A 25754-nucleotide genomic window follows, 5' to 3' on the forward strand; every position below is an offset into this window, starting at 1 on the left:
AGGTCCTGAGTAGTCCTGGGTTCAATCCCGGGCTCGGTATCTTTCTGTGTGGAGTTTGTATGTTCTCTGCGTGACTGCGTGGGTTCCGTCCGGGTACTACGGCTTCCTCCCACTTCCAAAGACATGCACCTGGGGATAGGTTGATTGGCAACACTAAATGGTCCCTAGTGTGTGAATATGAGTGTGAATGTTGTCTGTCTATCTGTGTTGGCCCTGCAATGAGGTGGCCTCGCCTTCCGGCCAAATGCAGCTGAGATAGGCTCCAGCGACCCCCCGTAAACCCAAAAGGGACAAGCGGTAGAAAATGGATGGATGGATATTTGTTAAACAGTTATTAAGACAGAAACATTCATGTCATTTCCAAAACAGAAAGTGCAAGATTGTCAGAGACATTTTAAAAAAAGCTATGAGTGTACATTTGTGCATGACGTCACTAAGATGACATATCAAAATAACACAAAATTAAAGTGCACTTTTTGTACAGAAAGCCACTACAATAGTTTACAACAAATAAAGTGCACTTTTGTGCATGATATCGCTTAAGATTTTTCAATAACATTCAAATGAAAATGAGCTGCATAATAGTAAATCAAATCGGTATGTGGTGGGTTACTGCGGACGTTATCTCCGTATGTTGTTAACTATTTTTTTCATACGGTGTTGATGTGGAAATGTTTGCCCCGGCATTTAGTTGGTGTGGCACAAAAAGAAGATGATGACATGCGCAGTAATCATTTTTCATTCTCTAGCAGGTGACTTTTCAAATGATGCTACACATTAGCAGTAATGCTACTTTTTGTAGCAGCGCTTCTGCACCACACTTGACAAACCTCGACATATTCCCACTTGAAGCCAAACCACCGCTCGACGATGGACCCCTGCTGTTTTCTTGGGAATTAATTCTTCCTTTGTTTGTTACCAGATTGGCACCTTCTTTCCCTTGTATTACCACTCGCAACACAGCAAACGTTACCCATGCTGCTACCTCTCTGTTCCGCGAGGGCGTATATGTATGTGACGTATGACTTGACAGTATGTGACGTATGTAAGAAGGTGCGCTTGCTGTCTGTGAGAAGGAGACACAAGAAAGAGTGGGAAGAGCCTGGAGTGTAATGCCAGCAGCTAGAAGCAACTGCGTGAGAACGTATACTCGAATATCACGATATAGTCATTTTGTATATCACACAGAGACAAACCTGCGATATATCGTGTATATCGATATATCGCACAGCCCTACTACAATAGTTTAACACAAATAAAGTGCACTTTTGTGCATGATGTCACACAAGATATTTCAATAAGTGTCAATTAAAAATGAGTTGCATAATAGGAAATTAAATAGCAGTGCTGCTACTTTCTGAGCAACGCTTTTGCCGCATAATTGTTCAACATATTCCTGCTTGAAGCCAAACCAACGCCAGACGATGCACTCGAGCTGTTTTTCTTGGGAATTAATTCTTCCCTCATTTGTTACCAGATTGACACCTTTTCTCTCTTGTATTGCCACTCGCAACGCACCGTTAGCATCACAGCTAATGTTACCCATGTAGCTACCTCTCTGCTCGGGGTGGGCGTGTGACGTTGCACACGTGACATATGTAAGATTATGCGCTTGTTTAGCTATCTGTGTGAAGGAGAGACAAGATAGTGGGAAATGCATGCAGTGTAATGCCCACAACTAAAAGCAACTGCTTGAGAACGTATAAATGATAAATGGGTTGTACTTGTATAGCGCTTTTCTACCTTCAAGGTACTCAAAGCGCTTTGACACTACTTCCACATTTACCCATTCACACACACATTCACATACTGATGGAGGGAGCTGCCATGCAAGGCGCCAACCAGCACCCATCAGGAGCAAGGGTGAAGTGTCTTGCTCAGGACACAACGGACGTGACGAGGTTGGTTCTAGGTGGGATTTGAACCAGTGACCCTCGGGTTGCGCACGGCCACTCTCCCACTGCGCCACGCCGTCCCTGTATACTCGAATATTACGATATTTTCATTTTCTATATTGTACAGAGACAAACCCGTGATATATCGAATATATTGTTATATTGCCCATCCTTACCCTAGTGTGTGAATGTGAGTGTGAATGTTGTCTGTCTATCTGTGTTGGCCCTGTGATGAGGTGGCAACTTGTCCAGGGTGATTGATTCAATCAATAAATCAATGTTTATTAATATAGCCCTAGATCACAAGTGTCTCAAAGGGCTGCACAAACAATAACGACATCCTCGGTACAGATCCCACATAAGGGAAAGGAAAAACTCACACCCAGTGGGACGTCGATGGCAGTGACAATGATGACTATGAGAAACCTTGAAACCTATTGAAACTTTTATTAGTAGATTGCACAGTACGGTACATATTTACAATTGACCACTAAATGGTGACACATACGTTTTTCAACTTGTTTAAGGCGGGGTCCACATTAATCAATTCATGGTAGTACCCTGCCTTTCGCCCGATTGTAGCTGAGATAGGCTTTAGCACTCGACCTCGAAAGGGATAAGCGGTAGAAAATGGATGGATGGATGGATACACTGTAATTTTCTCTGCATCCCATTTAGATTTTACCAATGTGCACTGTCATCATCACAGCCACTCTAGAGAGTATGGCGAGGTATTGTCCATATCGTTAAGTGCATCCGGCAGTGGAGGCTCCTCTATGGGGTCTTGGGGCCCTAAGTAGGGATGGGCGATACCACACTTTTAGGATTCGATACGATACCGATACTTTTTCTTACATTTTCATCGATACCGATACTGATACTGATACCATTAATTTATTATTGGCAATTTTTGTCAGTCAAAAATATTATTACTATTGTTATTATTTAAGACTAATCACAAGACAAATACAGACCATTTATACCACATTTATTATGGTAAATATAAAATAAAAGTAAAATTAAAATAAATAACATCCATCCATCCATCCATTTTTCTGCCGCTTATTCCCGTTCGGGGTCGCGGGGGGCGCTGGCGCCTATCTCAGCTACAATCGGGCGGAAGGCGGGGTATACCCTGGACAAGTCGCCACCTCATCGCAGGGCCAACACAGATAGACAGACAACATTCACACTCACATTCACACACTAGGGCCAATTTTAGTGTTGCCAATCAACCTATCCCCAGGTGCATGTCTTTGTAAGTGGGAGGAAGCCGGAGTACCCGGAGTACCCGGAGGGAACCCACGCATTCACGGGGAGAACATGCAAACTCCACACAGAAAGATCCCGAGCCTGGATTTGAACCCAGGACTGCAGGACCTTCGTATTGTGAGGCAGACGCACTAACCCCTCTGCCACCGTGAAGCCCATAAATAACATAAATATGAAAAATAAATTAAATATAAACAAAAATATACACATTTTCACTTTTCTTTTTTCTCAAAAAAAAGTATTGGTAGAAAAAGCTTTAAAAAAATTATTCATAACAATGTTATGTTTCAAACTTCTTTGTGGAACTAAACTTATAACACTTCTCTGAAGCAAAGTCAATAATTTCCTTATCACAATAAACTAGGATTTTCTTGTCCTATAAACCTGCATACGAAAGACAGTTCCCTGAGAAAATGAACTTGGAAAAATTATCTACAAAAATGTCTGACACCATCACACCTTTAGTGTACTCGAGATATGTCATCATACGTCACACTTTACTGAAGTCTCAGATTGCTGTACAGGAAAAGTAACATGTTCACGTTTTCTGCTTTGATACGATTACGCCTCTGGCTGATTATTTCTCCGGCCTTAGAGAAGAGTCTCTCTGCTGGAACAGACGTTGCAATAGTTCCAAGGTATTTTTTCGCAACTTTGTTCAGCATTGGGAATGTGTTTAATTTTTTTTCCACCAAACCAAAGGGTCCTCACTCCTTGGGATCACCTTTTCCTCCATGTATCTTCTCATTTCAACATACGCATCTGTGTTTGCTGTGCGATTACTCTGAAAAGCCAGAACATGACTGTCAAACTCCTGCCATATTCCCTTGGATGATGAGCACTCAGCAGGTGACTCTTGTGTCACAGTTGATGCTGTCGCGTCGGCCTCATGTCTTGTTGACTGTGTTTCAGCGCAGGCCAGGGCTTGCATTTCTGTGATGATCCGTGATTTAATCATATCCACATTTGCAGAATCACTGAACACAATGTTTTTGAAGCGAATGTCCAAAAAGGTGCTGGCTGCAAGAGTGTTGTTGTGTTCAATGTTTTGGAACCTTCGCTTGCATTGTGCAGCAAGTTGTGAAGCCAGACTGTTACCCTGGTCAGCAGATGTGGTTACCTTCTGGAGAAGACAGACCAGAGGTATGACTTTGGAAATCGTGACATACTGCTCTGCTGAAACCTCCTTGGTGGCCTCTTCAAAAGGCCTGAGGACATCACTGCTCTGCCTGATGTGGGACCATTCTTCATCACATAGGCACATGTTGTTTCTTCCGAGAAGACAAAGTGTTGTTGTGATGGCTTGTTGTTGCTCATACAGTCTGTCAATCATGTACAACACAGAGTTCCATCTAGTATCTACTGCTTGGATTAGTTTATGTTGTGGTAAATTCAACTGATTTTGTACTTCTTTTAGCTTGTCAATTGCTCTGGTGCTGTGATGGAAGAACCGAACAATGACACTGCATTTCTCAAAGCTGGACTCAAGACTTGTGTCAGCCTTAATGGAGTACTTCAGAATGAGGTTGAGTGTGTGAGAAAAACAAGGAATATGTTTCCAACAAGTTTTACGCACAGCAGAGACCATATTGGCTCCATTGTCTGTAACAACCGCATGAACCTTACTGGTGATGCCCCATTCATCAGTTGTTTTTTTGAGGAGTTCAGATATATTGTCTGCTGTGTGCTGCACAGCTACATGGATTGTTGCAAGTTGCAAGACTGCATCTGCCAGTCTTTGTCAATAAAATGTCCTGACAGAGTCAAATAACCTTCAGTGGTTCTTGCAGTCCACATGTCGGTTGTTAAAACCACACTGCTTGCTGATTGCATAGAGTCCTTTACTGTTTTTTGTGCATGCTCGTACAGTTTGGGAATTTCACCTGTCATCATGGATTTCCGACTAGGGATCTGGTATTGAGGATCTACCACCTTCATAAAATGCCGGAAACCTTGGTCCTCTACTATTGAAATGGGTTGCAAGTCCTTCACAATCATTTTGGCAAGGCTTGTTGTGATCTAACGTGCTCTATGAGACTCATCTGAAAAGAATAACATTTTCATGTCACAATAGGGAAGATAAAATGTATTTGTTATAAAAGATATTAAGGATTTAATGAGATATTAGGGCTTTCCAATTAACTGTCGAATCCGAATCGCAAGAAGCTGCAGTTATTTTTTAAAGTTTGTGATATAATTAGCAATTAATGAAATATAAAATAGGCTAATGTTTTCGAAATGGAAAAAATCATGTTACAGATTAAAACCTAAATCACATTCAATCATATATTTCAAGATTTTCTTGGAAAAAAATACAACTGTAATGCAAAGATGAAGAATCTCCAAATGTTATCTCTCTCTTATCTTGTTTTAAATAATCAAGCAATTTTCAACTAACAGTAAATTCCCCTGTGTGGAAATTATTTGAATTTAGGAAAATTATTTAAAAAAAAAAATTCAGTAAACATTACTAAAAATAACAAAAAACAATGCCTGTTTTAAGTCAACAATTGGACAACACTGGATATAATTTCCCCCTTCACCTGAAGTGTATGTTATTAGTAGATTGTGATCGGAATATTTATAGACTTTATCACTACACTGTCAAAGGTCGGACACTAACTAGGCTACCTGGATACACTTGGCTTTTTTGCAGACTTTCGTGCAGGGTCTTCTGCCGGGCTGCGGGTGGCGGTGCAGGGTCTTTCACAGCAGCGTGACCCTGTCTTTTTACCAGCTCACTGTGGCTCTCGGGATGTGTGGTCTTTATATGTTTAAATAAATTGCTGGTGTTGCTGCTGTGTGGCACTTGTTTGTCACACAGTTCGCACCGTGCCGTGGCTTTGTCTACTGGTGAAAAATAACACCACACCACGCTTCGTTTCTTGTCTCCCATTATCGCGTCTCTGGCTTTTCCATTCCTCCGGCTCCCGCATCTGTGGCCGCGCTGACCTCCTGGCCTGGCTGCATTGCTGTCGGCTGGCTGTGTGTATGTTGCACGTTGACGACGCTCATTCGCTGTCTCCTGTGACGTGACTGGGCCAGCTCTATACTCTGCCAGGTACAGGGGTGTCCCAGCACATAGTAAGTTAAGTAAGTAATCAAAAACATCTGAAAGTGATGCTTGCACCCCCCACACGCCGTTTTTTGGTTTATATCGATACTTTTTTCAGAAAAGTGATGCCAAATGAGTAGCGTGTGAGTATCGATATATTGATATCACAGGATCGATACGCACATCCCTAGCCCTAAGAGGTTAACCCCTTTACTACTGTTGCCCCAGGTGGCCCTGGCTTACTACCTGACTTCCCCCTAGGCAGGGATACGGTGAAGATCTCAACGGCGGAACAGGCGAAAGGCGGTAGATTTATGAACTACCACAATGACTGCGATGGTCCCTGACCCGATTCTGTCAAGGATCATGTGGTTACTGTCTGTGCACCAGTCTCCCCATGTTAAACTAAGTCACGCACAGGCACCCTCCATAGAGGGATACACCGCCGATGATGATGATATCGTTCATTCATATTTCGTAGTCAGAGCTCCTCAAGGGGGTAGCAAAGTGGGTCCCCCAATTCCAACCCTTAATGCTGAGTGTCAAGCAGAGAGGTAATGGGTCCCATTTTTCTTATAATCTTTGGTATGACTCAAACGGGATTTGAACTCACGACCTACCGATCTCAGGGCGGACACTCTCCCCACTAGGCCACTGAGTAGTAGAAGTGTTTAAAGTTCAACGTGATGCTGATGAGAAACACGGAACTAAAACACGGAACTGGTTAACAGGTGGAGAGGGAAAAAGAGGATGTTGGGTAAATCTCTGGGGGATCCAGTTTCTGCCGGTTGGAGGGTAGCAACAAGTATACTGTGGCCAATATAATTGAATCTGCAATAAAAAGCATCATAAAAATAATCAAAATGTCATGCCTCATTGTACCATTGCGTCCTTGATGTAAAACATTAGGACTTCAATGTGTCCAACACCTAGCTCTGAAGGGTCATTCTAATGCAGTCCACTTACAATATGTCCTGAAGGGTGTTTTCTTTCCCCTGCCCTCGAATGTAACCTAGTCAGTAACAAGAGCCAAGATTCATTAGAGGCAAGCTACCATTAAACAGCGGGATTTGGTTTTTTTTGACTCGGTCTTACGAGATACTGTAGGCTTCTCTACCGGGTAGACCAAAAAAGGAAGCGGGACTACGCTGAACCAACACAGGATAGTAGAACTAGGCGAATTGCCTCGCCATCCAGCTGAGTAGACCCTACGTCGGTGGAGCAGCCGGTAAAACTGTCTGCGCTGAGGGGACAGGACCCGTTGAACGGAGTGCTGGATTTTGAATCGTAAGAAGAGATTGTGCATCAATCACCGGAATCGAACAGTAAGCATACTGTATACTGTAGTCTTCCCCTTTACATAACCTGTTCCCTCACCAGCTTGTTACAAAATCATTTTTATGAGTGTGCTTGTAATTTTTACAGTTTGCTACGACAAAGTCTTTGTTCTGACTCACAACAAACTCTAGACAATGCTTTTGCGCCTATTTTTACCGACAAAAGGGGCCTAGCTTCTCTGTGAGACATTTGGACCCAACTGCTTTGTAATCGGTCAACGGTCTCCTATTGCAGAACAAGATAGTAAGATTTTTGCTCCAGGCAATTCCAACTGGAGCGGTATTAAAATGGTTTGACACAAGTCTTGCAGCTAATGTACGGAAAATGTCCTTTGTCCTTTTCAGTGGCATTCCGACAGCGGTGGTCCTCATTACGAGAGTGTTACGAGCAGCACATTACAGAGATGGACACAAGGGAGGTAAGATGTTGTTTTAGGCGGTGTTGACGCTTGTGGTTGGGTACAATGGACCTGACAGAATAAATATTGGTGCACACTTTGAAATGGTTTGCTAAGCATTAGGCAAGTAACAATAGCAAAATCTCACAATACGATATTGATAGATACTTTATTGATTCCTTCAGGAGAGTTCCATCAGGAACATTTAAATTCCAGCAGTAGTGTACAGAATTAAGATAAAATTTTAAAAGTAAAAAGTAAACACTGAGGGTATTAGTGGAAATAAAATAAAAACATTACAATAAGAATAAAAATTAAAACCAACAATAATGTTTGTTTTTTTCCGCATTGTCATTATTGGGCTGTAGAATTCTGAGGGCAAAAGTGAATTTGTTCCATTTTGGAATAGGGCAGTAACATAACAAAATCTGGAAAAAGTGAAGCGCTGTGAACACTTTCCGAACACGTAAAGATCATTCACATAAAAGATAGACAACACCAACTTCAGACATAAACAGTAGAAATAAATACACAGACTTGGATATAATAATAACATGAAGATACATTTATAACAGTGGGTTGTTGCATGACTTCAGCATCGGACGGATAAGGAATAAACTATTGACAATTGTAGTTAATGGAAAAGTTCTTAGTGCTTAGGTGCAAGTGGGCTAATTTGCTGCTTGTAATAAATGGGCTTTAGGAAAGAAACTTTTGGCTGAGTTTAAGTGTTGCAGATAACTCTATTGCACATATGGTTCGCATTAACAGATGTGTTTACGCATGGAACATTATACCAGACAAGCATACATGAGTTTATCTATGTTTGAAATATTGCACAGGATATGACTACATAAAAAAGTATGTACTGACATAAATGAAACATGGTAACTATTTTTTTCGGTACAAATTTAACATTGGTCTGTGTCATTGGTGCATGTAGAGTTCCCTACAGGTATGTTCACATTTGTCTCGTTTGGATCAGTCAGAACAGAACAAGTCCCGGTGCACTTGCTCTGCTAGGCCAGTTTGTGTGCTCATATGTACACGTGATCATCCAAACCCTGGTGTGCATTAAACAAGCAAACTGTATTTATTTATTTTATTTTATTTTTAAAGTCTGTTTGAAAAGCTTTCTGTTAAAACTTGGCTGGTAAGTATATCAATAATAATAATAATAATAATAATAATAATATATTTTATTTGTAATAAGCACTTTACATTGTAGCTCTTTGAGGTTGTTTGCTCAGTGTATTAAAAAAAAATTATAATGATAAAAAGATAATAAAAATAAATACAAATAAAAACTAGGACAGCGTAATAGCTACAACTAGTATGCACATATCTATAAAAATACATTTTTAGATTAGATGATCAAAACAACCTAACATACTTTTTTTAGTGCGGAAGATGACATTTTGGCTTGTAATTTTTTGAGGTAAGTCACACTGGAATTTGGTCCTATCACAAAACCAGTGTGACACAAGTCCCTCTTTTTTAAATTCGTTTTTCCTATAATTAAATTTCCGACTATAAGTGTGGAATTCTCCAATGCTGACATTGTAATTGTGTATTACAACTATTTATTATCTGTTACATGAATCTGATTAAACTGTGTATTTTCAGGTCACTTTGCATCGAGTGGTCAACATTGTTGAAAGGAGGAATCCCCACCCAGGGGCGGTAGCCTATGACCGAGCTTTTGATGATCCGTGGTACAATGGAGTTCCAAATTATGGGGACCGTCCAAATTATCAAGAAGGCCCTAATTTTCATGGTGAAGACCGCCACGTGAAAGACGACTACCCTCCAAGCCGATACTACGACGACAACCCCAACTATGGCAATGTCCGTAGCGAGTCACCACCCCACCATCAGGTTAACTTGCTATCACACTGTTATTTCTAACTTGTTAGTGGTGCACCCAAATGAAAACCTTGGGCCGAAAGTTAGAAAATGAAGTCCGAAAACTGAAACACGGAAATTATTATGCCAATTACAAAACCCAACACTAGTGAAGTTGGCATGTTGTGTGAATTGGAAATAAAAACAGAATGCAAAGATTTGCAAATCCTTGTCAACCAATATTCAATTGAATAGACTGCAAAGACAAGGCACTTGACGTTCTACCTAGAAAATTTTATATTTTGAAAATATTAGTTCATTTGGAATTTGATGCCTGGAACATGTTTGAAAAAACTGGCACAAGTGGCAAAAAAGACAGAGAAAGTTGAGGAATGCTTATCAAACACTTACTTGGAACATCCCACAGGTGAACAGGCTATTTAGGAACAGGTTGGTGCCATGATTGGGTATAAGAGCAGCTTCCATGAAATACTCAGTCATTCACAAACAATAATGGGGAGAGGGTCACTACTTTGTGAACAAATGCGTGAGGAAATTGTTCAAGAACAACATTTTGTCAACCAGCTATTGCAAGGAATTTAGGGATTTTGCCATCTATGGTCCGTATTATCATTAAAAGGTTCAGAGAATCTGGAGAAATTACTGCACGTAAGCAGCAAGGCTGAAAACCAACATTGAATGCCCCTGACCTTTGAACCCTCAGGTGGTACTGCATCAAAAATTGACGTGTGTAAAGGAAATAACCACATGGGTTTAGGAACACTTCAGAAAACCGCTGTCAGTAACTATAGTTTGTCGCTACATCTTTAAGTGCAAGTAAAAACTCTACTATGCAAAGCGAAAGCCATTTATCAACAACACCCAGAAACGCCGCCGGCTTTGCTGGGCCCGAGCTCATCTAAGATGGACTGATGGAAAGTGGAAAGGTGTTCTGTGGTCTAACGAGTCTACATTTCAAATTGTTTTTGGAAACTGTTTCTCCGGAACGAAGAGGAAAAGAAGCATCCGGATTGTTCGAGACTCAAAGTTCAGAAGCCAGCATCTTTGATGGTATGTTGGTATATTAGTGCTCAAGTCATGGGTAAATTACACATCTGTGAATGCACCATTAATGCTAAAAGGTACATAGAGGTTTTGGAGCAACATATATTGCCATCCAAGCAACGTTATCATGTGTGGCTTCATAGTAAAAGAGAGCGGGTACTAGACTGGCCTGCCCTTAGTCCAGACCTGTCTGTGATTGAAAATGTGTGGCGTAATATGAAGCCTAAAATACCACAATGGAAACCCCGGACTGTTGAACGAGCAAGAATGGGAAAGACTTCCACCTAAAAAAAGCTTCAAAAATTGGTCTCAGTTACCAAACTTTTACTAAGTGTTAAAAAGGAAAGGTGATGTAACACAGTGGTAAAAATACCCATGTGCCAACTTTTTTGCAATGTGTTGCTGCCATTAACTTCTAAGTATAATGATTATTTGCAAAAAAAAAAAGAAGTTTCTCAGTTCCAACATTAAATATCTTGTCTTTGCAGTCTATTCAATTGAATATAAGTTGACAAGGATTTGCAAATCATTGTATTCTGTTTTTAATTACGAATTACACAACGTGCCAACTTCCCTGGTTTTGTATTATCATTACATTGCATTAATGGCTATAACTGTATAGTAACCTCACTAAAATGAAATCATTGCCATTGTAGAAATTAATAGTTATCTTTCAAAGAACTAAAAATTTCTAAAATTCTAAAAATATTTACCATTGGTATTTGAACAATAAAATAAAAACAATAATGTAAAGGCAAAACACTGACATAGTTGATGCACTCGGGCCCACTTTCCTTTTCAGTGTGGTGTTCTCCACATAATCAGAGTGGCGATCGGAATACTTTGATTTCTGATGATGATGATTTATATGGACAAAAACTAAATAACTAAATAGTTTAGACATTTTTCAAGCTAATTCATATCATCTGTGCATCTCTCTTGCATTGAGTACTCAAAGCATCCTGTTTCGGCAATGTTTCAGTGCTAGAAGTCTCCGGCCAAAAGCCAAAAACGCAACATTGGGCAATTTTTGGAGAAAATGCGATACATCACAATTATTTAATTTTTTGTGAGTTTTATTTTCCCTCCCTCCTTTCTCATCAGGAGCCACCCTATCAGCGTCCACGTTATGGCAGAGATGATTTGAGGCATCAGTTGCGCTCAAGGTGAGTTCTATTGTTTGCTTCATTTACAGTATTTGGGCTGCTGTCGTGTTTCTTTCTTCCGCGAGGACAGAGTTTAATCAACGCAAGGTACACAAGCCCCCTGTGTGAAATGTCAGGGGTTCATACTGGCATTGTGGATGGAACTGCAAAATGCATGTTTTGTACGCGCAAAAGAAAATCATTTATTTTAATTCGGATTTTGTGTGTAGGGGAGCAGGAAATCCCCAGTGTCCAGTTCAGAGAAGGCTGAGGAGCGATTGAGGCGGGGTTGGAGAAAAAGGAAAACCGGTGACTCACACTGCTAAGTATGCACAAAAAGCAGGCGATAAAAGAGCGACAATCAGAATCAGAAATACTCTTAATAATCCCCGAGGGGAAATTAAGATTTTCAGCACAACCCCATTCAAGATCAGACAAACATAACAGGGAGACAGAAGGATAGAAGATTACAGGGAGACGGAACAGGATTGCTGATGGGTCACCCAACATCCGGTGCCACTTACAAGAAAGGTGAGAAACGGGAGGGGTTGAGAAAAAAAATATTCAGTCCGAGCCTGGGTCTCTGGAAAGGGGGTCCAGACTGAGGCTAAGGGGGGAAAAAACTCATAGCCATAGCACACATAATCGTGTGCGTAAAAGGGAAACCTCAAATAACACAAAAAACATTAAAGACATTAAAAGAGCTGAGCTGATGCAACCAGCCATTTCTACACACAACCACAAAAGTAAAACAACAACAACAAAAAAACATGTACAGTATTTTTTGGATTCTAAATCGCTCCGGAGTATACGTCACACCAGCCGAAAATGCAAAATAAAGAGGGAAAAAGACATTTATACGTCGCACTGGAGTATAAGTCGCATTTTTGGAGGAAATTTATTTAATAAAATCCAACACCAAGAATAGACATTTTAAAGGCAATTTAAAATAAAGAATAGTGAACAACAGGCTGAATAAGTGCATGTTATATGACTCATAAATAACCAACGGAGAACGTGCCTGGTATGTTAACGTAACATATTATGGTAAGAGTAGTTCAAATAACTATAACATATAGAACATGCTAAACGTTTACCAAACAATCTGTCACTCATAATCGATAAATCCCATGAAATCTTCTTCCTCGATGTCGCTTCTAAACAACTCTGCCAACTCCAAAGGTATGCGCCGCTTCCTATTGTCGTTTTCTGCTGCATATTTCACTATGTCCAGCTTGTAATCTGCAGTACATGATCTCCTTTTCGGTGCCATTTTTGTTCAGCCCTTTTCAGTTTTTATAAGTTACCGCCAACGATGAAATGATCGATTTTAATAGCTACAGCAGTAGAATATAGCATATTCTCCGGGTGGTGTGTGACGTCTATTTCCGCTTCCGCCCGGTCTAATAGCACCGGATCCCTTTTATATCCCCACATTCTATTAAGTTATGTTTTTAATATTAGCAGGATTATTTAATACATTATTTAATACGCCTGTAACAGTTCATAATAAGTAAAAGGATGAAATAATAAGTGTATATATATATATATATATATATATATATATATATATATATATATACATATACATATACATATATACACTTCTTTTCCCAGCTGAGCACAAGTTGTGACTGGCATTATTTATTATATATATATATACACACACCTCGATGGATCCCTATGGCCATTACTGACTCTTAAAAAAAATGAAAAACAAGAGATACATTTTAGGAGTAAACAATACATGGAACGGTTTAGTAGGTATGAATCGTGTTAGTTGTATTGTAAAACTTACAAACGTTACTCTGAGTGATGAACTACGAAACCATACAAGTACAAATGCTAAGGACAACTAGTGGCTGGAACTGCACTTTTAGTTCCGGTTCAAGGCACTAAACAGAAATAAATTCTGTTGACGTTCGACTCGCAGCACCCGCAGTGAGCAAACTTGTCCAAAAAATTGCGCCAATCACAAAATTTAACACACCTTTTCAGTCTCTGTGGGTGTTTTGACTGGACTCTCAAGTTATTAACTGTATCCACTCGGCATCCATTGCACCGGTCACCCAGGGGGGGTCCCCACATCTGCAGTCCCAAGGTTACTCGTTGTTCCCATTGGGTTGAATTTTTTCTTGCCTAAGCCAAGGCTGTCGCTGTGGCTTGTGCAGCCCTTTGAGACATTTGTGATTAAGGGCTATATAAGTAAACTTTGATTGACTGCTATTTTCAAACCAATATCGATAACTTCCTGTTTCTCTAGACCAGTGGTTCTCAACCTTTTTTCAGTGATGTACCCCCTGTGAACATTTTTTAATTCAAGTACCCCCTAATCAGAGCAAAGCATTTTTGGTTGGAAAAAAAGAGACGAAGAAGTAAAATACAACACTATGTCATCAGTTTCTTTTTTATTCAATTGTATAACAGAGCAAAGTATTGCTCATTTGTAGTGGTCCTTCTTGAACTATTTGGAAAAAAAGATATAGAAATAACTAAAAACTTGTTGAAAAATAAACAAGTGATTCAATTATAAATAAAGATTTCGACACATAGAAGTAATCATCAACTTAAAGTGCCCTCTTTGGGGATTGTAATATAGATCTATCTGGATTCATGAACTTAATTCTAAACATTTCTTCACAAAAAAAGAAATCTTTAACATCAATATTTATGGAACATGTCCAAAAAAAATCTAGCTGCCAAAACTGAATTTTGGACTGTTGCATTTTTTTTAACAGTTTGTGAACTTACATTCATATTTTGTTGAAGTATTATTCAATAAATATACTGTATTTATAGAAGGATTTTTGAATTGTTGCTATTTTTAGAATATTTTAAAAAAATCTCACCTACCCCTTGGCATACCTTCAAGTACCCTCAGGAGTGCGCTTACCCCCATTTGAGAACCACTGCTCTAGACCAAATACCAATAACCTAGTTAATCCAAAGAGGTTCATTAGGTCTTCAAAAATGTATGCGATTTTCTTATTCTTACAGACAGACCTGTGTTTATTTCCGTACCTGACGGTTTCGGCCACAACTGTTGCCTTCCTCAGAGGTTGTCACGTGATGTTGCTGTGATGTGTCTGGTCAGCTGATTGAAACAGTTTTTGGTGCTGTCTTCCTGCATGTAGTAGCAGGCTGACAGCGCCATCTGCAGTCCGACCTCTTCAGGACTTAGTCCCAGGTCTGGAAAAGTTGGTACGCCCCCTCGTCCCAGTTCAGTCTGGGCGGCGCCTTTCCGGATCTCGAATGCTTCTTTTATCCAAAGATGGTATTTGTTGCTCTCAGTGCCGATGACAGGTGCGTTGTCCCAATCCATGAGGTGGTTCTCCTCCTTGCAGTGGTCAGACTTCAGTTGTTCTTGTTCTGCGTGTCGTCTGGTGGCTTGTGTGCATGCTTTTGATGTTTCTTTTTTACATTTTTTTATATGCTCTTTCTCCCTGATGTTAAAGTCTCTGCCAGTTTCTCTTACCTATGATTTGTTGCAAGAAGGCAACAGTTGCGGCCGAACTGCAACCCTACTGCAGGTCCCTAAACATTGCATGGATGCAGCAGCATAATGCGTTATGTTTGGCTGCAAAATTATACTTTGACGAAATAAAAGCATGTTTTATTGTAAGTTCATGAGCTGCAATATATTTACGACTATATACAGTACGGCTTTGAATCTTTTGGTCTCCCACGATTCGATTCAATATCGATTTTTGGGGTCACGATTCGATGATATATCGATTTTTTCAATTCGATTCGATTCTCGATTCAAAAACTATATTTTTCGGATTCAAAACGATTCTGTATTCATTCATACATAGGATTTCAGCAGGATCTACCCCAGTCTGCTGACATGCTAGCAGAGTAGTAGATTTGAAAAAAAAACAAAAACTTTTATAATTGTAAAGGACAATGTTTTATCAACTGATTGCAATTATGTAAATTGGTTTTAACTATTAAACGAACCAAAAATATGACTTATTTTATCTTTGTGAAAACATTGGACACAGTGTGTCGTCAAGCTTATGAGATGAAATGCAAGTGTAAGCCACTGTGACACTATTGTTCTTTTTTATTATTTTTATAAATGTCTAATGATAATGTCAGCGAGGGATTTTTGATCACTGCTATGTTGAAATTATAATTAATATTGATACTGTTGTTGATAATATTCATTTTTGTTTCATTACTTTTGGTTTGTTCTGTGCCGTGTTTTTCTCCTCTCAATTGCTCTGTTTATTCCAGTTCTGAGTGTTGCTGGGTCAAGTTTGGTTTTGGAATTGGATTGCATTGTTATGGTATTGCTGGGTAGTGGTTTGTTGGATTGATTAAAAAAAAATAAATTCTAAATTAAAAAAATTTAAAAAATCGATTTTTTAAAAATGAGAATCGATTCCGAATCGCACAACGTAAACAATTTGATTCTTATTCGAATCGATTTTTTCCCACACCCCTAATATACAGTATAGACATATTATTTTAGTGTATTTCATTGGGAAAACTTAACGTCAAAACTATACATGTCCTATAATGGCTTTTTTACCGATATCCGATATTCCGATATTGTCCAACTCTTACGTACCGATTCCAATATCAACCGACACCGATATATACAGTCGTGGAATTAACACATTATTATGCCTAATTTTGTTGTGATGCCCAGCTGGATGCATTAAACAATGTAAGAAGGTTTTCCAAAATAAAGCAACTCACTTTATGGAAAAAAATGCCAACATTTCACTGCCATATTTATTATTGAAGTCACAAAGTGCATAATTTTTTTTCAACATGCCTCAAAACAGCAGCTTGGAATTTGGGACATGCTCTCTCTGAGAGAGCATGGGGAGGTTGAGGTGGGCGGGGTTGAGGTGGGGGGGTAGCGGGGGGTTTACATTGTGGCGGCCCAGAAGAGTTAGTGCTGCAAGGGGATCTGGGTATTTATTCTGTTATGTTTTATGTTGTGTCACGGTACGGATGTTCTCCTGAATTGTTTGTCATTCTTGTTTGGTGTGGCGCATATTTGTTACGGTGTTAAAGTTGTTTACACGGCCACCCTCAGTGTGACCTGTATGGCTGTTGACCAAGTATGCTTTGCATTCACTTGTGTGTGTGAAAAGCCGTAGACACAGTGGGGCAAAAAATATTTAGTCAGTCAATTTAAGTTCTCCCACTTAAATTGATGACAGAGGTCTGTAATTTTCATCATAGGTACACTGTAACTGTGAGAGACAGAATGTGGGGGGAAAAAAATCCAGGAATTCACATTGTAGGAATTTTAAATAATTTATTTGTAAATTATGGTGGAAAATAAGTATTTGGTCAACCATTCAAAGCGATCACTGATGGAAGGTTTTGGCTCAAAATCTCACAATACATGGCCCTATTCATTCTTTCCTTAACACGGATCAATCGTCCTGTCCCCTTAGCAGAAAAACAGCCCCAAAGCATGATGTTTCCACCCCCATGCTTCACAGTAGATTTGGTGTTCTTGAGATGCAACTCAGTATTCTTCTTCCTCCAAACACGGCGAGTTGAGTTTGAACCAAAATGGATACATGGATGATACAGCAGAGGATTGGGAGAATGTCATGTGGTCAGAGGAAACCAAAATATAACTTTTTGGTATAAACTCAACTCGTCGTGTTTGGAGGAAGAAGAATACTGAGTTGCATCCCAAGAACACCATACCTACTGTGAAGCACGGGGGTGGAAACATCATGCTTTGGGGCTGTTTTTCTGCTAAGGGGACAGGACGATTGATCCGTGTTAAGGAAAGAATGAATGGGGCCAAGTATCGTGAGATTTTGAGCCAAAACCTCCTTCCATCAGTGAGAGCTTTGAATGGTTGACCAAATACTTTTTATTTCCACATAATAAATAAATAAATTCTTTAAAATTCCTACAATGTGAATTGCAGGATTTTTTATCACATTTTGTCTCTCACAGTTGAAGTGTACCTATGATGAAAATTACAGACCTCTGTCATGATTTTAAGTGGGAGAACTTGCACAATCGGTGGCTGACTAAATACTTTTTTGCCCCACTGTATTATGTGATTGGGCCGGCACGCAGAGGCAGTGCCTTTAAGGTTTATTGGCGCTCTGTATTTCTCCCTTCGTCCGTGTACCACTCCGTACAGCGGCGTTTTAAAATGTCATAGATTTTACTTTATAAAACCGGTACCGATAATTTACGGTATTACATTTTAAAGCATTTATCGGCCGATATGAGACATTTCTAGTCAAAACAACAGAAATTGCATTCTTCCGGGCACAGCAGCACACGTCTTTGGAAGCAAACATGGCGCCTGTTTAGTTGTCTATACTTAATTTATGCATGACTCTGTCACTAGTGGTACCCGGGCCCCTTATAGTGGTACGCCAAAGAAGTGCAGTGTTTTTACTGATCAAAACTGTAATGTTACATTGCCCAAACATTAAATATACTTGGTAAATAAAACCTCAGCCTTGCTTTTAATGAATGCTTACTCTTACTACACTACTGTGTTTTAATGTTGGTCATGATGGTGATATTTGGAGAGCCAAGTGTTTTCTGAGGTGGTACTTTGTGAAAAAAAGTTTGAGAACCACTTATCTATTCTGTTTAAAGTTGTAATTACGCAAACTATCCACTAGATGGAGACAAAATGCCAGTTTTAAAATGTTCTTCCTTCTGTAATATAATTATAAGGGATTGCTTGACTATTTAAGTTTTAGATTATGTTACATGTATTATTTGTACTACATTTCCCTGGACCCTAAGGCAGATTACTTCATTAACACTTACGGAAGATACATTTAGAAACATTTCTTCGTAAACCCAAAAGCTTAATCCTGGACTGAGTCGCTAAATCCAGCTGCTGTAAACGCTACATCAACACACACACACTTCTCACCTCTGCCACCTCCAACATACCAACAGTTTATGGGCTCCCACCCCCCTTTCTAGGAGTCATACCAGGCTAAAATGGGGGACAAAGGGCACTAGTGTCTACTCACCGCCAGAGAACCCCTCTCTAGCCCACCCTAATAGGAAAAACAGGCGGACCATTCCCGCTTTAGTTAAAAGACTCTCACATATCATGGATATCGAGAGCCGTGCAGATTAATCCTAGCCTCTTTTTTGCATTGGATTGATGACTATCCATATCATTAACAGTGAAAAAATGTATGCTAAATTAACAATATCAAGCAACATGTTTGTATTTTATAGATGGGTATATATAGCATGGATTTACCTATACTGTCTATTATACAATGTTTTGTATCATGTTTTAACATTTATTTTTCTATTTCATGCTGTACTTTTTTTTCCATTATTCAAATAGATTTGTCCATGCATTCATCCATTTTCTACAGCTTATTCCCTTTGGGGTCGCTGGTGCCTATATCAGCTACAATCGGGCGGAAGACGTTGTACACCCTGGACAAGTCTCTACCTCATCGCAGTCGCCACCTCATATATTCGTTATATTTGGTTTACTAGATATTGTTTGTACTATTTTTTGGGGTGTTTTTCTATTGTACTGAACAGTGAAACATTGATTTACAAACTTAACCGATTTTTGAACATGGTTTGTTGATCGTTAAAGTTTGTATGGTGATGCAGAGTTCCCCGTAAAAATCAACGGGGGCGGTATGGCGTAGTGGGTAGAGCAGCTGTGCCAGAAACCTGAGGGTTGCAGGTTTGCTCCCCGCCTCCTTACATCCAAATCGCTGCCGTTGTGTCCTTGGACAGGACACTTCACCCTTGCCCCCGGTGCCGCCGACACTGGTGAATAAATGATGCGTGGTTGTTGGAGGGGCCGTAGGTAGAAAACTGGTAGCCGCACTTCCGTCAGTCTACCCCAGGGCAGCTGTGGCTATGAAAGTTGCTTACCACCACCACGTGTGAATGAATGATGGGTTCCCACTTCTCTGTGAAGCACTTTGAGTGTCTAGAAAAGCAATATATAAATCTAATCCAGTATTATTATTATTTTTAAACAAGAATAATTGGTTGAAGGCTTGACAAAAACCCTATTTTAGTAAAATAATGTACCCTTTGAAGACACTGTGTCTGTGTGTATGTACATATATATATTAGTTTAAAGTAAAGTACCAATGATTGTCACACATACACTAGGTGTGGTGAAATTTGTCCTCTGCATTTGACCCATCCCCTTGTTCACCCCCTGGGAGGTGAGGGGAACAGTGAGCACCAGCGGGGGCCGCGCCCGGCAATCATTTTCGGTGATTTAACTCCCAATTCCAATCCTTGATGTTGAGTGCCAAGCAGGGAGGCAATGGGTCCCATTTTTATACTCTTTGGTATGACTCGGCCGGGGTTTGAACTCACAACCTACGGACACTCTAACCACAAGGCCACTAAGTAGGTTATTACTAGGGGTGTAACAATTGATCGATAGATTGATTTTTATTCCCAAATTTCAAATGTAATGATTTATGCTTGACAAGTTTGCCTTCCGGAAGACATGTTCCAACACAAAATCATTTTAAAAGGCAATCGTTTGATTTGATCTATATTTAAAAAAAGAAAACATTGCATTTAAGATCGGCAGACTTAATATGAACTTCAACACGCTTAAAAATGTAGAAGTTAAACGTTAAATCTATTTTTTCAGTCTGTCACATCATCAAAACAAAAATCAGGAAAATCCGGCAACAAATGCAACAAGACTATATCAATGATTACAAAACAATTGCAAAATGTATAAAAAATGCAATCAACACAGCAAAATAACTTAAAGCCGCTACACAACTTTAAGCTACAAAAATCGCGACCGCCACCTCTGAAGTGACAGCGTAGCAAGTTGCACCAAGAGATGGATGAAGGAGGAAAAGGAAATTAGAAAGCGAGGAGAAAAACATTCACCTGGGGATAGGTTGATTGCTAACACTAAATTGGCCCGAGTGTGTGAATGTTGTCTGTCTATCTGTGTTGGCCCTGGGATGAGGTGGCGACTTGTCCAGGGTGTACCCCGCCTTCCGCCCGAATGCAGCTGAGATAGGCTCCAGCAACCCCCCCCCCTCGACCCTAAACGGGACAAGGGGTAGACAATGGAAGGATGGAGACAGGCGTCCTGCCCATACGCAAATGCATACTTTTGCCTTTAAAAAGGCAGACTTTTGCAAATGCTGGCCAAACTGTCGAGTTGCGAAACTCTCAGCTCGACGTATGCTTCTACACTGCTTGTACTGATGATATCGTGGCTGTGCGCCGTCGTTTCCAAAGCTCAACAACACGCTTTGCTGGCTTTAACCACACTTTAAACCAGGCCTGGGCAATTATTTTGACTTGGGGGGCCACATTTAGAGGGAAACAAAATGTGTCTGGGGGCCGGTATATCTATTTTTATGAACACTTATACAAATCAGTGTTCGTGTGGACCTGGCCATACATGCTTCCGCACACCTGAGACCCTTTCTGTCATCTGCGACATCAAGGTGGAGAACAGATGCTGTATGGCCAGGTCGGGGAACTTTATATTTAGCAGGTAAATCTACTTTTAAAATGTTGGTTACTGTACTTTTTTTTAAAATTACTTGAATGTTGAAAATGTGGGCAGACAAGTGTTGCTTGCACTTTATTCGAATAAGATGTGAATGCATTGGTCATTAATTGTTTACTTTTTTGTTTATATTCAGAATTATTTTATACATAAATAACAGGAAAAAAAAACAACAAAAAATAACAGTAATATTAGGAACCTGTCCAGTATCCACTATTTATTTAACAGTCACGCTGTTTGATTTGTTTTGCCGAGAAGATACAGAATTAATTTCAACTCACTGTATCGTTTCATATCGCATCGTTCAAAAAAAATATTGTGGTTGAATCGTATCGACAATCCCAAATACCAAATCGAGTCATTGTTAAAACGAATTGTTCCAACCCTAAAATAAAAATAAAAATGAATATATATATGTATGTATATGTGTGTGTGTGTGTGTGTGTGTGTGTGTGTGTGTGTGTGTGTGTGTGTGTGTGTGGGAAAAATCACAAGACTACTTCATCTCTACAGAACTGTTTCATGAGGGGTTCCCTCAATCGTCAGGGGATTTTTTTTTTAATATATATATAAATATATATATATATGTATATATATATATACACACACACACACACACACATATATTCTATATTCTAATCGAGTCACTGTTAAAACAAGTCGTTCCAACCCTAAAATAAAACAATAGAATATATGTGTGATGACAATAACTCGATTAGAATAAAAAATATATAAAATAAAAAATAGAATATGTGTGTGTGTGTTCGTATATATATATATATATATATATATATATGATCCATTTTTTTATTTTATAAAATGAAAAAATTGAAAACGTTTGCATATATATATATATATATATATATATATACACACACACATATATTCAATTATTTTATTTTAGGGTTAAAACGATTCGTTTTAACAATGACTCGATTCGGTATTTGTGATTGCCGATACGATTTAACCACAATATTTTTTTTTCTTTAGAACGATGCAATATGAAGCGATACAGTGAGTGGAAATCGGTTCAGTAACTTTGTGTGTGTTTGTGTGTACAGGCCAAAAGTTTGGACACACCTTCTCATCCAATGTGTTTTCTTTATTTTCATTACTATTTACATAGTAGATTGTCGCTGGAGGCATCAAAACTATGACACCTGTGAAGTGAAAACCATTTTAGGTGTCTACCTCTTGAAGCTCATCGAGAAAATGCTAAGAGTGTGCAAAACACTAATCAAAGCAAAGGGTGGTTATTTTGAAGAAAGTAGAAAATAAAACATGTTTCCAGTTATTTCACCTTTTTTTGTTACGTACATTACTCTACCTGTGTTCGTTCATAGTTTTGATGACTTCAGTGACAATCTGCAATGTAAACAGTCATGAAAATATAGAAAACCCATTGATTTAGAAGGCGTGTCCAAACTTTTGGCCTGTGCTGTGTGTGTATACTGTATATACAGACACACACAGTCAAGCCCAAAATTATCCACACCTCTGTCAAATTTTGACGTTAAGTTACTTTTATTGAACCAGCAAGTTTTGTCTTGACTGGAAATAACACAGGCAGAAGATAAAACTATTTACAAAACACATCATTGTGGGGAAAACATGTTTCACAGGTTTTATTTACATTTGAAGAAAAAGTGGCATGTCTAAAATGATTCATACTTTTAGCAAACTGTCAGAGTCCATGGGAAAACTCAAAAGTTCTATACCATTCCAAATAGTCCAAGCTGTTGTAAAGCATCCTAATTACCCTGATTCATTGGAAATAGCTGTTTTCATCAAGTCAACAGGTGAAAAACAGCAGCTCTCTGCAGTTGGTTTGTGGAAAGTCATGGCTTGGACAAAATAACTCACTGGGGACCTATGAGTGCTCACAAGTCCGGAAAGGGCATATCTAAATGTTTTCATCTTCCAATGGCTACAGTGCAAAGTATTATTTAAAATACAAGACGTTTTTACACTGTAGAAAATATCAGAGGACGTGGTCGGAAGCCAAAAGTGACACATGTGCTGGCCAGGTGGATAGGCGAGAAGAGTGAAAAAGATCACCACCAAGGCCATCCTGGTAGTTCTGGGCTCTACTGGCAGACAGTCCAAGGAACACTGCACAATGCTGGGTTCCATTGGTGCAGACAAAAATAGGAAACCCATTCTCCTGTAAAGGCACGTTAGAGCTCATTTGGACCAAGAGAAGATTTCTGGAGACAGAGAGAGGATAGTGCGAGAAGGAGGGGCAGTGATTTACGGTTCGGATAATGATTCCCCTTCTCTTTTCTAAGTGTAAGTCCACAGCAATTCCCTTCTTTTTTTAGGACCCTTATTTGGTAAACAAAATGGACAAAACTTGGGGAATGGCGACCGAGTAATAGCCTGCATAAACAGGATGCGACGTAGAGGGCTCAGCCTCTCCAAAATGGCCACGCCCATCTAGGGTTGGGCGAAATGGCCTTTTATTAATATCTCAATATTTTTGAGCCATGTCACGATACATATACATCGCAATATTTAGCTTTAGCCTTGAATGAACACTTGATGCATATAATCACAGCAGTATGATGATTCTATGTGTCTACATTAAAAAATTCTTGTTTATACTGCATTAATATATGATCATTTTAAACTTTCATGCAGAGAGGGAAATCACAACTAAGTCAATTGACCAAAACTGTATTTATTAAACAGTTATTATGCAGTGGCACAGAAATTCATGTCATTTCAAAACAGAAAGTGCATGATTGTCAGAGACATTTTAAAACAAGCTATTAGTGCACTTTTGCGCATGATGTCACTAAGATGACACATCAAAACAGCACTTATTAAAGTGCACTTTTTGTACAGAACGCCACTACAATAGTTAAAAAGAAATAAAGTGCACTTTTGTGCATATTGTCACACAATATATTTAAAAAAACTCAAATAAAAATGAGCTGCTTAATAGTTCTGTAATAGGTTCCTGCAGACATTATCTCTTTCTGTTGTTGATTTTTTTTTCGTACGGTGTTAATCTGGAAATAGTTGCTTCGGCATTTTGTTGGTGTGTCACCGAACGGAGATGTTGACATGCAGTTTCAAGCACTCTTCATTCTCTAGTGGGTGATTTTTCAAATGATGCTACAAATTAGCAGTGCTACTACTTTTTGTAGCAATGCTTTTGCCGCATAAATGTTCAACATATTCCCGATTGAAGCCAAACCACTGCCATACGATGCACCCCGTGCTATTTTTCTTTGGAATTAGTTCTTACCCCATTTGTTGCCAGATTTGCACCTTCTCTCTAACGTATTACCACTTACAACGCACCGTTAGCATCTCAGCTAAGGTTACCCATCTAGCTACCTGTTTGCTCGGGGAGGGCGTGTGACGTTGCACGCGTGACGTATAGAGAAGGTGCGCTTGTTTAATTCTTAGTGAGAAGGAGAGACAAGAAAGAGTGGGAAACGCATGCAGTGTAATGCCCGCAGCTAAAAGCAACTGTGTGAGAACATATACTCGAATATCACGATATAGTCATTTTCTATATCGCACAGACACAAACCCGCGATATATCGAGTATGTCGATATATCGCCCAGCCCTACGCCCATGTCTACTGTACTGCACAGGAAGTCATGTCCTCAGCGCCCTTAGGCTTCCAGCGGCACACACAATTAATGAATGAAAGACGTGTTTGTACCCTAAGACAGTGGTTCTCAAATGGGGGTACTTGAAGGTATGCCAAGGGGTACGTGAGATTTTTTTAAAATATTCTAAAAATATCAACAATTCAAAATTCCTTTATAAATATATTTATTGAATAATACTTCAACAAAATATGAATGTAAGTTCATAAACTGTGAAAAGAAATGCAACAATGCAATATTCAGTGTTGACAGCTAGATTTTTTTGTGGAAATGTTCCATAAATATTGTTGTTAAAGATTTCTTTTTTTGTAAAGAAATTTTTAGAATTAAGTTCATGGATCTCTATTACAATCCCCAGAGTGCACTTTAAGTTGATGATTACTTCTATGTGTAGAAATCATTACTTATAATTGAATCACTTGTTTATTTTTCTACAAGTTTTACTCTGGTTAGGGGGTACTTGAATTAAAAACAATTTCACAGGGGGTACATCACTAAAAACAGGTTGAGAACCACTGCCCTAAGACATGGTTTGCACACGGTGACACTTTTGGCTCCATTTAAAAGGTCATACATCTAAAAGTTCCCTAACAAATCGAGGTTCCACTTT

The 25754-nt window shown here is 39.3% G+C and overlaps 1 protein-coding gene across 1 annotated transcript in view; it reads left to right on the plus strand.

Moving 5' to 3' along the window:
- The first annotated feature begins 6241 nt into the window (after window positions 1-6241).
- Window positions 6242-25754, plus strand: part of LOC133562917 (periphilin-1-like) — a 54078-nt gene continuing 34565 nt past the window's right edge. The window contains exons 1-4 of the mRNA XM_061916754.1: window positions 6242-6260; window positions 7905-7978; window positions 9584-9835; window positions 11972-12033. Coding sequence (XP_061772738.1) covers window position 6260; window positions 7905-7978; window positions 9584-9835; window positions 11972-12033 — 389 coding nt within the window. The 5' untranslated portion in view covers window positions 6242-6259. The remainder of the gene's footprint in view (window positions 6261-7904; window positions 7979-9583; window positions 9836-11971; window positions 12034-25754) is intronic.

Source organism: Nerophis ophidion, linkage group LG12 (assembly GCF_033978795.1).
Source record: "Nerophis ophidion isolate RoL-2023_Sa linkage group LG12, RoL_Noph_v1.0, whole genome shotgun sequence".
Taxonomy (NCBI): domain Eukaryota; kingdom Metazoa; phylum Chordata; class Actinopteri; order Syngnathiformes; family Syngnathidae; genus Nerophis; species Nerophis ophidion.